This window comes from Geotrypetes seraphini, chromosome 9, assembly GCF_902459505.1.
Source record: "Geotrypetes seraphini chromosome 9, aGeoSer1.1, whole genome shotgun sequence".
Lineage (NCBI taxonomy): Eukaryota > Metazoa > Chordata > Amphibia > Gymnophiona > Dermophiidae > Geotrypetes > Geotrypetes seraphini.
In genome coordinates, this window is record NC_047092.1 from 13971090 (window position 1) to 13984158 (window position 13069).

Genomic DNA, 13069 nt, shown 5'->3' on the forward strand with positions numbered 1-13069 from the left:
AAGAACTTCCTAGCATTTGTTCTAAACCTGTCCTTTTTCAATTTCTCCGAGTGCCCCCTTGTACTTGTGGCTCCCCACAGCCTGAAGAATTTGTCCCTGTCTACCTTCTCTATGCCCTTCATGATTTTGAAGGTTTCTATCATGTCTCCTCTAAGTCTCCGCTTAACTGGAAGAGTTGCCTAAATGATAAAACAGTGGGATAAGAACTGGGGCAGCCCAGTTTAAACCCTACTGCAGCCACGTGTGATCTTGGCCAAGTCACTTAACACCTCCCTTCACCTTATCTCTCTGATCAAATACTGTGTGACATGTCCAGAAAGCTTGCACTCATCGGTCCTGCCCAAATATCTCACCTAATCCAATCCTTGTCTTGCACTTTGGGCAGCTGTCTATGCTTTTAAAATTGGCTTTAGATCAGTGGTCTCAAACTCGCGGCCCGGGGGCCACATGCGGCTCGCCAGGTACTATTTTGCGGCCTGCAGTCTATGCTACTGTTGTCTGTACTAGTGCTGCCCATTCTTTGCAATGTCCTCCGGCTTCCCCCTGGCCTCCTGCTCTTACCTTCAGCTAATTACCGCAGCCTGCAGAGAGGATCACCAGTGCTGTAGCGTTCCTTGCAGGCTGCCATCATCCTCAGCAGCACGTTCCCTCTGCCACAATCCTGCCCCTGACATCAAGAGGAGGGGTGGGATCGCAGCAGAGGGAACGTGCTACGGAGGCCCATGGCAGCCTGCAAGGAACGCTACAGCACCGGTGATCCTCTCTGCAGGCTGCGGTAATTAGCTGAAACTAAGACTGCAAAGAAGGGGGGAACATGCAGGCCTTTGGAGGGGGAGGGGGGAAGATTTATAAACTATAAAGAGTTTTACCTCATGGAAAGTTGTCATTTTTTTAATAAGACATTAACTCTTTTTTCTGCGGCCCTCCAAGTACCTACAAATCCAAAATGTGGCCCTGCAAAAGGTTTGAGTTTGAGACCACTGCTTTAGATGATCAGAGGATGGGGTATAAACTCTCTAAATTATTTTATACTGTGTTTGCCACAAAACATTCAGTTTCTGTGGTCTCTCCGATGTCCCATGGCTCAGGCATTGTCCTCTTCCCCAACTAGAAGTGAGCACATGATGATAATATTCTTTCTCTTCCTCAAGCAGAGATGTAAGAAAAATATGAAAGTGCTGACTTGGGAATTCAGTCTTAGAACCTCATTGAAATATATCTTCACTGAGGTTTATTGCCCCCAGACTCTATACATAATGTTTAATTTGTGCATACGCATAGTAATGTCTTTGAGATACGAAATGGTTTATTCGGACCACTGGAGTCTACTGCTTGGTCCTGCACTGCTCTCAAGAGTTTAAAAACCTTACTGAGGGAGTGCACCAGTTCACAAAGCTTAACGCCTTAGAGTCCTCAGCACTGGGACTTGTCTACCCTAACTATGCAAATCTTCTGCTTTAGTATGCAGTAAGCAACTAAGATGCAGAGCCGTGCCGATATGTTTTTCTACTTCAGTAGCTGGAAAGAAGCCTGTACCACCAAAACAGACACTGAGGTTCCTCTTCTCACCGGCCTTATTGTACATTGTCAGAGAGGGAAGCCCCAGTCTGTCCTTAGCCTTGGACTTCAGAATAGAGAACGGGAACTCATTTTCCCATCCAGATGGGTTCTTTTCCTGTCCTTGCCCCATTCCTGCTAGCTCGGTCCTCATCTGCGCAAGCCTCAAACCCTTTAAAATCATAAGTGTTCAAGGCTTCTGTGGTTAGGGCAGAGCTTACAGGAATGGTGCAGGGATAGGGACAGTGACAAAACTTGCCCCCGTGCCATTCTCTACTTCAGAAGCACATTTACCGGTATTCTCGCTTTCCTATCCTTATGTATTCCCTCAACATTTTTTTCCAGTAAACTATTCTCCTGAGAGACATAAGGTATGTTCTCCATACTGAAATTGGATATTTAAACGCAGAAATTTAATGTATTCTCCAACCCAGTATTGAGGAAAATCTACCCATTCTGTCTAAAGAGTTTCTGATGCAGTCAAATTAAGCTTTAGTCTAGACACCCTCTAACATCCTCAAATTTCTCCAACACACAAGTTACAGAACTTTGCAGTTGAGTTAGTACCGAGAAATCATCATCTGTGAATGTAAGACCCTTAAGGGTTATGCCACCTACCTTCTTTCCTTGCACTTGTGCATCCATGGCTCAAGAAACAATGACAAGTAACAGTGAGAGTAGATATCCTTCTCATAGCCCTATCTAAAGCAAAGGAATGGTTATTTTGTTATCTGATGCCTACTGCTTCTGGTTTGGTTTGGAGCTCAGAAGTCAGGAAGGAGCTGGGGCTGGTGAAGGAATGAGAGTTGGAGAAAAGTAGATAAGGGTTTGGAAAGGGGCGCGTATAGAGTAAAGACTGGGAAAGGGGAGAAAGACGGAACACAGTGACAAGACAGGAGATTAACTGTTCCTCTTAACTGTATCCATGACATCCTGTTTGTCTGTCTTGCCTGTTTAGATTGTAAGCTCTTTGGAGCAGGGACTGTCTTCTTTGTGACTTTGTAGAGCACTGTATACGTCTGGTAGCACTAGAGAAATAATTCATAGTAGTAGTAGTAGTGTGAAGAGTTTCAGTCTTTGGGAAGCAGAGCTGAGATTGTGATGTCATAATGCCTCATTCCACCAATAAGAGCCAGCCTCATCACTGATGTCACAATGGCTTGACTGTCCTGTACTCCCCTCTGCCCTCCAACCCAGCCAGCAGATTAACCCTTCCCCTTAACTGTATCCATGACATCCTGTTTGTCTGTCTTGCCTGTTCAGATTGTAAGCTCTTTCGAGCAGGGACTGTCTTCTTTGTGACTCTGTAAAGCACTGTGTACATCTGGTAGCAGTAGTAGTAGATGGGAAGAATAAGGAAAATGATTATCTGTAGTTCTCATTCATCTCCTGATACTGGTGAAATAGATTGCTGTAACTCAGACTTTGTATCACCCACTACTCAACTAAAATCCGGCACACTGCTGGCTTCAGGTGATTGAGGCCAGCAGTGTGCCAGATTTTAAAAAGAAATGGGATACACACTTGGGTTCTCTAAGGAGGTAAAATCAAGGGGGATGGGTCAATAGAGTGGGCAGGCTTGTTGGGCTATGGCCCTTTTCTGCCGTCATCTTCTATGTTTCTATGTCATGTCTGTCTCGTCTTCGACCTATACTGTATATATACTCCTGTAACCCATTCTGGGCTCTTTTGGGAGGATGGGCTAAAGAAATGAATCAATCAATCAATTTAGAATGACAATGGGATTGACGTGGGGCAAGGGGTGGAGCCAAAAGGCGTCGGCGTCAGGGCTGGGGAATGTGCTAAAATCTCCCTTCAAAAATTGCTCCATCTTGACATCTCCAAGAAATCGAGCAGTGTGTTTTGGGTGTAGAGCAGGCAGACTGGCACCTGGTAGACATAACAGCATTGGTCTGCCATCAAATTTCCAGCAGGTACCTTATGGTCCAAGACTAAAATGAGACTAATAGAAAAGGAGCCAACATCATGAGTTTTTTTTCTTCTCTCTCTTCCTTTTTATGTTCTGTTTCTGTTGCATTTGCTTTTGGCATGAAAGCTCGTTTTGTAAAGCAAATGTTATTTAGAAACTAGAAATTATAGGTAACTTTTGGATTGTTTTTTATAGGATCTGGATTGTTAATTTTTATTAAAAAAGATTTTGTTGGTAGAGCTTTTGCCTAAGTACTCAATAGAGAATTAATTCCTAACAAAGTGTGCATATTGAAACTAATTTAATTTTCATGGGAAATATTGATTTCATATACAAAATTCACTAGCAAGTGCAACTGGAAGTAATTTTACCATGCATAATGCAGGATTGATCCTAGCAATGGCCGTAGTCATCAAACTGTGGAATAAAAGGCCCAGGATCTGTCATGGGTGAAGAAGAAGGAAGGAATAATATATTCGGGCAATGCCGTTATAGTATTCTTACTATCTGTGTTCAGGATCCACCAAAGTGGAAGAGTGGCCTAGTGGTTAGCGTAGCTGGCTGTGAGCCAGAGAAGCCAGGATTCAAATTTTGAGTTTTCCCACCTATGACTTTTGTGACCTTGGGCAAATCACTTGGTTTCTAAACTTTCTTTGGGAGAGATTCCCACCTTAATTATGTCTTTGGAAAGGTATGTGTGCTCCAGGCAAACCCAACTATGAAGCACACATTGACGCTGTTCTGCACCTTGAAATCTAAGCTTTCCAATTTTATTTTTCCAGGAAGGCTTATATTTAAGTACAGAAAACAGGTACACATCTCCCTCGGTATTCACAGGGGATAGGGGCAGAGCCGGACCGCGAATGGAGAAAAACCGCAAATATCTTCTCGTCCGGCTCTGACCCACCCCTGCCTCCCTACTGCCTTCCCCCCGGCATCCCGGCCTTACCTGGTGGTCTAGCAGGCTTTCGGGGCAGGAGCGATCTTCCTACGCTCCTGCCCCATGCAGATTGCCAAAAGGAAATGACTGCTGTGAGTTCCCATAGTCTCTCAAGACTATGACGGGAGCTCACAGCAGTCATTTCCTATTGGCGATCTACACGGGGCAAGAGCGTAGGAAGATTGCTCCTGCCCCAAAAGCCCGCTAGACCACCAGGTAAGGCCGGGATGCCGGGAAGAAGGCTGGAGAGAGGCGGGAACGTGCTAAACTATGGGGGGGGGGGAGGTTTTCCTCCCTCCCCAAAAATTCACAAATATGTGAAATCGCGAGTGTCGAAACCACGAATGGGGAGGGGGAAGTGTACCAGTGTGGGCTTTCTCTTTCAGGTTTGCTCGAACTTGTGACATTTTGTTTCTCCGAACCAGTGCTCAATGGTGGCACCCCTCCCCGCCCTCTTCTCTGCTCCCCCACCCCGATGCACTCCTTTCCTGCCTCTTCCTGCCATGCGTGCCCCTTCCCTTCCCCTACCCCATACCTCTTTAACACTCCTGGTGTGAGCAGCAACCCCCAACCTGCTGCTCGTGCCAGTGTTGACTCTTCTGATGTCACTTCCTAGGCACGGGTCCAGGAAGTGATGTCAGAAGAAGAGCCGACACTGGCACCAGCAACAGGGTTGCTGCTGGCACAGTGAACTTTAAAGAGGTACGAGGGAAGGGGCGTATGCGCATGCAGTAGCGGGGGGGGGGGGGGAGGGTAGGAAAAGAGCAGGGGGTTAAGGAGATGCCGGGGCCCCACCAAGACGGCACCTGGGGCAGACCACTGCGCCACTTCCAGTGCTTACAGGCTTGTGCGGGCTTTCTTCCACTTCCAAAAGAAACTAAAACTGGCAGATTTTAAACTGGAAGGGAAAAGAAATCCTCTCTTCAAACTTTACATCACCAGCTCCAAGCTGGCATTACTTTTCCAGCAATGAGAGCAGGGTCTGTTTGTGCACTGTTCTCTGCGCATCGGGAAGGCATGGCAAACAAAGTCACTTACATTTAAATACAATTTGCAGCCCTCTCTGCTATGCGTGATGTTTTCTGCACTAAAGCCCTCTGAGCATGTCGCAAAGTTTGATACAAATGCATTCCTGCACTGATGGCCTTAATACCTTCTAGGTTGAGAGAATTGGCTTGAATGTTGAGAGAAGCAGCAGGCTGACTGGTTGGTTATATTAATTGCAAAGGCCGGGGTAAAATACATATTTGCCATTTTAGATTTCTATAAAAAAAGTTTCTCTTCTCTTTATTTCCGTCGTACCAAAGATTTGTTCCATGGGAAAAAGGTTTGTATATACCAAGATGTGACATGACTAACACAGGAAAGAAGGAGGCGATTTCTTTCAGAGACTGGAAACTAATCTTTGGGGGCCACTTTCCTATTAGCCCACCCATGCAAATGTGTGGTTAAGTCTTTAGATGTTAAATATGTTTTTTTTGCCCCAGAGCAATTAATGGCCTTTTTGGAAATGAAAAAAATTGGTTAAGTTGTAGCTGAGAATGAATGAAGATAGTGCTAACAGTATTATAGTCTATGTATTGTATTTCATTTTTCTTTTTCATTATTGAAAAAATTATTAAGTTGCTCATATTGTTTGACCTCTCAAAGCAAATTTTGTGTTCTAAGGATGGATTTCATTGTTCCTAATTAAAGTCTATACCTAAAAATGTTATTTTTACTGAGTTGCATTAGCAAGAAGTGTTTTTTTTTTCTTGTAAAAATTGTCATAAATTTATAAATAATAAAAAAAGATTCTTTAGTTGCTGCTGAGGATGGTTAATGTCCAGCTGCACTTTGACCCGACAATGCTTTTTGGCTGCTTGAGGAAGTTGGGGGTTTTATTTGACCCTTGTTAGCTGACTATCATTTATTTCCAATTTGGAGTACGTGGCCGCTTCTAAAAGAGGGAACTCGCTTTCATGTCTAGGAAGGTTTTGATCCTTTCTTTTCTTCTTTTTTGTACTGCTAGTGAGAGAAATGAGTCTGCAGGAAATCAAAGAGGATCTGGAGTGTGACCCTGAGGAGAACAGTGCTGTTTTTATGGGGATCCTCATCAAAGCTCTGGCCAAGCTGAAAAAGATTCCTGAAACGGCAAAGGCCATTACAGAACGCCTGGAGCAAGAACTCAAGCAGATCGTGAAGAGATCCACCACTCAAGTGGCAGACAATAGCTACCAGAGAGGGGAGAGTCTTTCCTTGGAAAACCAGCCCAGGTAGGCACAGAACTGAATAGAAAGTAAACCAAATTGAGGATGTAAACCTGTGTACATTTCTTGGTACTGTAGAATCTGACTGCATCCTAAAGCCTAACCTCCTGCATCTTCACAAAAACCTCAAAAGCATCCTGCTGTACATTAATTAAAAAACAAAACCAAAACCCACCTCATAATAATTATAATTCTTACAAATGTGGGGTTTTTTTTTTTTGGTTTTTTTTAAAAATAATGGTGGGACCATCGTTATAAGGGGCCGTGAGTCATACCCAATAAATACAGCAACTTCACTTAGGGGTCCCTTTTACTAAGCTATGGTAAACACTAGCGTATGCCAACCACAGCTTAAAAGGGCTTACCACAGGAGGTCCTGCAGGAAGTCGGAGATTAATGTTCAGAGATTTTTTTTTAAGTTTATTAGGATTTTCTATACCACCTATCAAGGTTTTCTAAGCGGTTTTAAAATCAGGCACTCAAGCATTTTTCCTATCTGTCCCTGTGAGCTCACAATCTATCTAACGTACCTGGCGCTATGAAGGATTAAGCGACTTGCCCAGGGTCACAAGGAGCAGCGCGGGGTTTGAACCCACAGCCTCAGGGTGCTGAGGCTGTAGCTCTAACCACTGCACCACTCTAGAAAGCAAAATGTAGTAAAAGTGAGCCACGAATAGGACAATCAAGCCATTGTGACATCACTGATGAGGCTGACTCTTATTGGCGGATGAGGCATTATGATGTCACAATAGCAGCTCTGGTTACCAGAAACGTTTCACACTATTTATTCAATTTTCTATACTGTTCTCCCAGGGAAGCTCAGAAGGGTTTACATGAATTTATTCAGGTACTCAAACATTTTTCCCTGTCTGTCCCGGTGGGCTCACAATCTATCTAACGTACCTGGGGCTATGAAGGATTAAGTGACTTGCCCAGGGTCACAAGGAGCAGTGCAAGACTTAAAAAAGCACCCCTAATTAATCCTGTTTAATAGAATATTATTCTCATCATTTAATCATTTTCAGTTAATGTATTGGTGGCAAGATTTCCCTCCAAGGAAGCCCCTTATACTGAAAAAGAACTGATATGTTCTAATGGTCAGCAATAGAAAGTAATTTTTGAGTAAAATTCTTATTTGTGTAGAATTCCATGATTTTTGGAGAATAAGCCCCCACCCTTGGCTGTATTTCAGAAACATTTTTATCCGTTCAATACACTTAACTAAGACAGACAATTTGAAATTTAACACAATACTAACATCCAAATAAAAACAACCCCCCTGACCATCTCTGAATTAAACTCTGCTCAACCTCAGCATATAGAAACATGATGACAGATAAAGGCCAAATGGCCCATCCAGTCCACCCATTCACAGCATCCACCAGCTCCTCCTTTTCCTAAGAGATCCCACGTGCCTGTCCCATACTTTCTTGAATTCAGGCAGAGTCTTTGTCTCCACCACCTCTATTGGGAGACTATTCCACCCTTTCTGTAAAAAAAAAAAAAGCCTTTCCTTAGATCAGTGGTTCCCAACCCTGTCCTGGAGGAACACCAGGCCAATTGGGTTTTCAGGCTAGCCCTAATGAATATGCATGAAGCAAATTTGCATGCCTATCACTTCCATCATGTGCAAATCTCTCTCATGCATATTCATTAGGGCTAGCCTGAAAACCCAATTGGCCTGGTGGTCCTCCAGGACAGGGTTGGGAATCACTGCCTTAGATTACTCCTGAGCCTATCACCTCTTAATTTCATCCTATGCCCTTTCATTCCAGAGCTTCCTTTCAAATGAAAGAGACTCGACACATGCGCATTTACACCATGTAGATATTTAAATGTCTCTATCATATCTCCCCTCTTTCGCCTTTCCTCTAAAGTATACATATTGAGATCTTTGTCTGACCCATATGCCTTATTACGAAGACCACACACCATTTTAGTAGCCTTCCTCTAGATCGACTCCATCTTTTTAATATATTTTTGAAGTTGCGATCTCCAGAATTGTACACAATATTCTATATGAGGTCTCACCAGAGTCTTATACAAGGGCATCAATACCTCCTTTTTCCAACTTGCCATACCTCTTCCTATGCACCCTAGCATCCTTCTAGCTTTTGCCGTCAACCTTTTCAACCTGTTTGGCCACCTTAATATCCTCACACATTAATCATCCTTCTTCCCCAACCCCTCAAAAAAGATTCTATAACCAAAAAAGTGCAAAGATGCTCATTTTCAAATCTCATATTCATCTCTAAGATTATGGGATGGAATTCCATAGGATTGGGCCTTAACCACCAGGCCTTTTATATTCAACTGCTAAATATCTGCAGACAGGAGATGATAGTCTGCTTTGATGTATGAATCCAAGTCTTTGCTCCAGATGTGTCATTAATTGTTTTTATACAGGGACTCGAGTTAATTTATTTTTGATGAGAAGGTGGTCAATAACGGTAAATGTGAGCTGTTCCAAAAGTAGGCATTTGGGCCTGAGAAAAACAAAATTGGTTTTGGCTTTTAAGAAATGTGGGCAGGTCATGAGGAGGAGCACTCATACATGCTACTTGAGTAGACCTGCAGTCTTAATTTTACGCTCGACCTGCTTTCCAAGACTAAGTCATACAAATGCCCATGCTTTGCTTAGTGAGCAGCTGGAGCCCTCAGTCGGAAGTAAATCTCATGTGGATGTCTGCTTCTCTCCTGCATTCTAATTCATTTTTTTGGCCACTTCATGGATACTTAAAGTCGTTCCATGAATAATCTGAAATGGAGTTTTTTTGGGTTTTTTTCCATCATCTCCTACCAGATCTAACATTTCACTCCTCAAATTAACTTACATGCATGCCCTGGTTTCAAAGACATTTGAGAGGAAGTTTCAAATACATTTACTCAAATAAATTGACCTCACTAAAAATTGCTCTCATCAATTGGGGATAAAAGTATACATCGAGTTCTCAGTTTGCTCTGGATAGCTGTCTGAATAGAGTTAGGATACATTAAATCTGTTCTAACTTGATACGAATAATAAGTTGAATATGGTTGGTGTGCATTGTAGCCTCACTGAACATCCATTTTTAAGGTACCATGGCGGGGCATGGATGCTAGTTGTAAGGACGAGTCCCCCAAATTTAAGGTTTTGCAGCAGACAAGCCCCCAATGATGTAAGGTGGCGGCCTTACAGTCCTGGATGAATACCCTCATAGAAGATTCAGTAGGAAGTGAAATTAATGACAATGACAGCCAAGAGTGATTGCATAAAGATTATATTGTGCAGAAATATTACAGAAAGACAATGTTTATAAAGATACTATTGTACAGAAAGATATTCTATTATGTAGCTGCTTCTGTGCTCTTGTGAATGAGGAAGAAAAGACAGCTTCCTGAATAGGGCAAAGAGAGAGCGAGAGATAGATGTTGCGGAGACGAGGCTTTTATAGGTTGGAATCTATTGTATGTCCCAGTATCCTTCTGTTTATAATTTGTAAACTGTTTGAAACAATGGTTAGCTTAATTGATAAGGAAGGTGTGACACTTGCAGGAATGGTAGATGGCTTCTTTGTCCCATTCAACTAGCCTGTCTTCTTGATAAACAATCCAGTCTGGCTAGATGCTTAATGTATGTGAATTCTGTGCAGGAGCATTTAGGGTCTATCTGCATCAACCTTCCAGAGTCAGATTGATATTATGTCCCATAGGCCTCTGCTGACATTGGTTTGGCCAACTGAAAATGCTGACAACTAGCACTGTGAGGCTGGGTTGACACTAGTGTGTTGAGTTCCCAGGCCTTCCCTCCTAATTATGCTATTAAATCATAGTTGGGCAGCAGCGACATAGTGGAGCCACTCGTTGCGCAGGAGATGGCAATGGCAAACCACTCCTGTACTCTGCCGTGAAACATTGCAGGGTAGATTCCTCACTGTGCGTGTTGCCACGAGTCGGTGGCCGACTCGATGGCATCATCCATCCGTCCATTATGGCAGCTAAGCCTTCATTCCAGGAGGAGAAGAAAGTGAAGGTGGTGCAGCCCAAGATGCCTTGCCGAGCCTGTGGACAGTAATAATAACTTTATTCTTCTATACCGCCACAATCTTGCGACTTCTAGGCGGTTTACAATCAAGAGAGCTGGACATTCAGCAAAATACAATATGCAGATATTCAGAGGAAATACAGAGAGCAGAGACTTTAAGAAAGCAAGAAAATAGGACCTGTTTGGAATAAGCCATATGTTTTATAAAATAACAGTAGAGATAACGGCTGAAGACGGCTGAAGTCTGGGCAGCTGTGGAGGTTGCCTTGAATAAAAAGCCGCAGCGATTTATATATGATTTTTCTTTGGTGGTTCTCTTGAGTCCCCAATAGGGGCAGTTGTATATATTCTCTTTTTCATTCAAAAAGTTAATAAAAATGTATTTAAAACAAACAAACAAAAGCTATAGGGATTATTCGAATGGATTCAGTTGGCACATGAGCGTCTACAGTTCTGGTCAGGAATTTGTTCATCGGTAGAGCGTGCCAGCGACAAAGAACAGAGCGGTAGTGTTGGATGGGACTGCGAGAACCTGTCCAAGAGAATGCAGGCCACGGAAAATAAGGTAGATAATCTCAAAAACTGATTGTGGCAGAATATTCTATGGTTTATTGGCCTACCAGAGTCACTTAGAGAGAACAAACTGGTCAGCTTTCTTGACACATGCAACTCAGCTGTCTCTCAGGCCTGCTGCAGGTGGAGAGGCCTATCAAAAGGGCCCACTGCAGCCTGACAACATGAAACTGCATGCGGCAATTCTCAAAATAATGCCCATTTTTATGGGCATAAGCAGGCTGTGCCTTTTAGTTTTTACTAAATTTTAAGCACAATTGCAAACCTGATTGAAAGATTCCTTATTAGGCAGTATGTTAAGATTTTAATAAGCTGGCAATTGTAGGTTTTCAGTGAAAGCCCCGGTAACAGGTCCTGGTTGAGGATTCTTGTTGCAAGGACCAGATTCAAGTAAGCTGGAAAGGGGGGGGGGAAATCAGCAGATCATTATAAAGGAGGGTTGATGATATCAGATCCCAGCCCTGGTTCCAGGAAAAATAGCTTAACCAATGAGAATTGTTTTGGCCATTGGAAGCCTTGTTGAAAGGCAACCCCTTGTAATCCGCAGATTAAGGCTATTGTGTCCGAGGCTTTTTTTAAGCTACGCCCATTAAGACGATTGAGGGATTATCTCTTGCCAGACAATATTGACTCTTGTTTTTAATTACTGTAATTTGCTTTACCTTTGTTTCTCTAAATATGTGATTTATGCATTACAAGCGGTACGGAATGCTCCTGCGTGGATCATCATGCATGCATCCATATTATGCCTATTTTGCGTGATTGGCATTGGCTACCTATTTCATCTTGTACTGAATTTAAAGTGGTGTGTATGATCTTTAAGGTATTAAGAGACAATGGACCTGTTGTTTTAAGTTCTTTATTCCGTAAATATCATCCAACACGGTCATTATGATCTGAGGGCCATTTGTTGCACTATGATATCAATACAGCGTGCATCTCTGTGGAATGCATTGCCTGCTGATGTTAAGGGACCTTCAAGGGTGTGATAATTTTGGAAGCATGTGAAGACAATTTTGTTTAAGCAAGCTTTAAGGTTAGCTGATTATTTTATGATTTTTTTTCTGCTGCTTTTGTGTTTGTATGTCTTGATTTTACTGGGTATGCTTTATTGTACCCCGTGCAGAATTGTGGGAAGCTGTGAGTAATAAATTTTTAAATATCGTATTTCCCCTCTGTATAGGCCGCAGGAAACTCTTAGATAAGCTGCCCCTTGTTACTAGCCGCGGACTTCCCTCGCCTGTAGTAAGATCGGACGTGTTTTCTTTTTTTTTTAATTCTCTATTCATTTTCAAAATTACATTAAGTGTATATGTATATTCAATCACATTAACAATAAATATATCACTTATATTCTATCATTTGTATATTACATAAATTCTTATCCCTCCCCCTTCCCATCCCTCCCTACCATAAATTCCATATTCATATAAATACATATTAATAAAATATCCCCCCTACCCAATTGAACTGATACATTTAAGGGAAACAGTTTCATCTAATCCGTACAATATTTTGTTAATGGTTTCAACACATCCTGAAATTTCTTGAAATATCCCCTTTGTAATGCAATAAATCTTTCCATTTTATAGATATGGCATAAAGAATTCCACCAGAAGTTGTAATTAATCTCTTCCAATCCTTCCAATTATATGTAATTTGCTGAATGGCAACACCAGTCATTCTAAGTAGCAATTTATTGTTGAGTGGAACAAACGTCCTTGCTGGCTGCCTCCTCCACGTGGTGCAGGGCACAGATTCCTGATTGGCTGCCGTCAGGAATCGGCGCGGGACAG

At 42.6% G+C, this 13069-nt stretch overlaps 1 protein-coding gene across 1 annotated transcript in view; it reads left to right on the top strand.

Moving 5' to 3' along the window:
- The window catches only part of EXOC4 (exocyst complex component 4), a 622023-nt gene that overhangs the window by 77116 nt on the left and 531838 nt on the right, over positions 1 to 13069 (top strand). The window contains exon 6 of the mRNA XM_033958806.1: positions 6439 to 6682. Within this exon, the coding sequence (XP_033814697.1) occupies positions 6439 to 6682 (244 nt within the window). The remainder of the gene's footprint in view (positions 1 to 6438; positions 6683 to 13069) is intronic.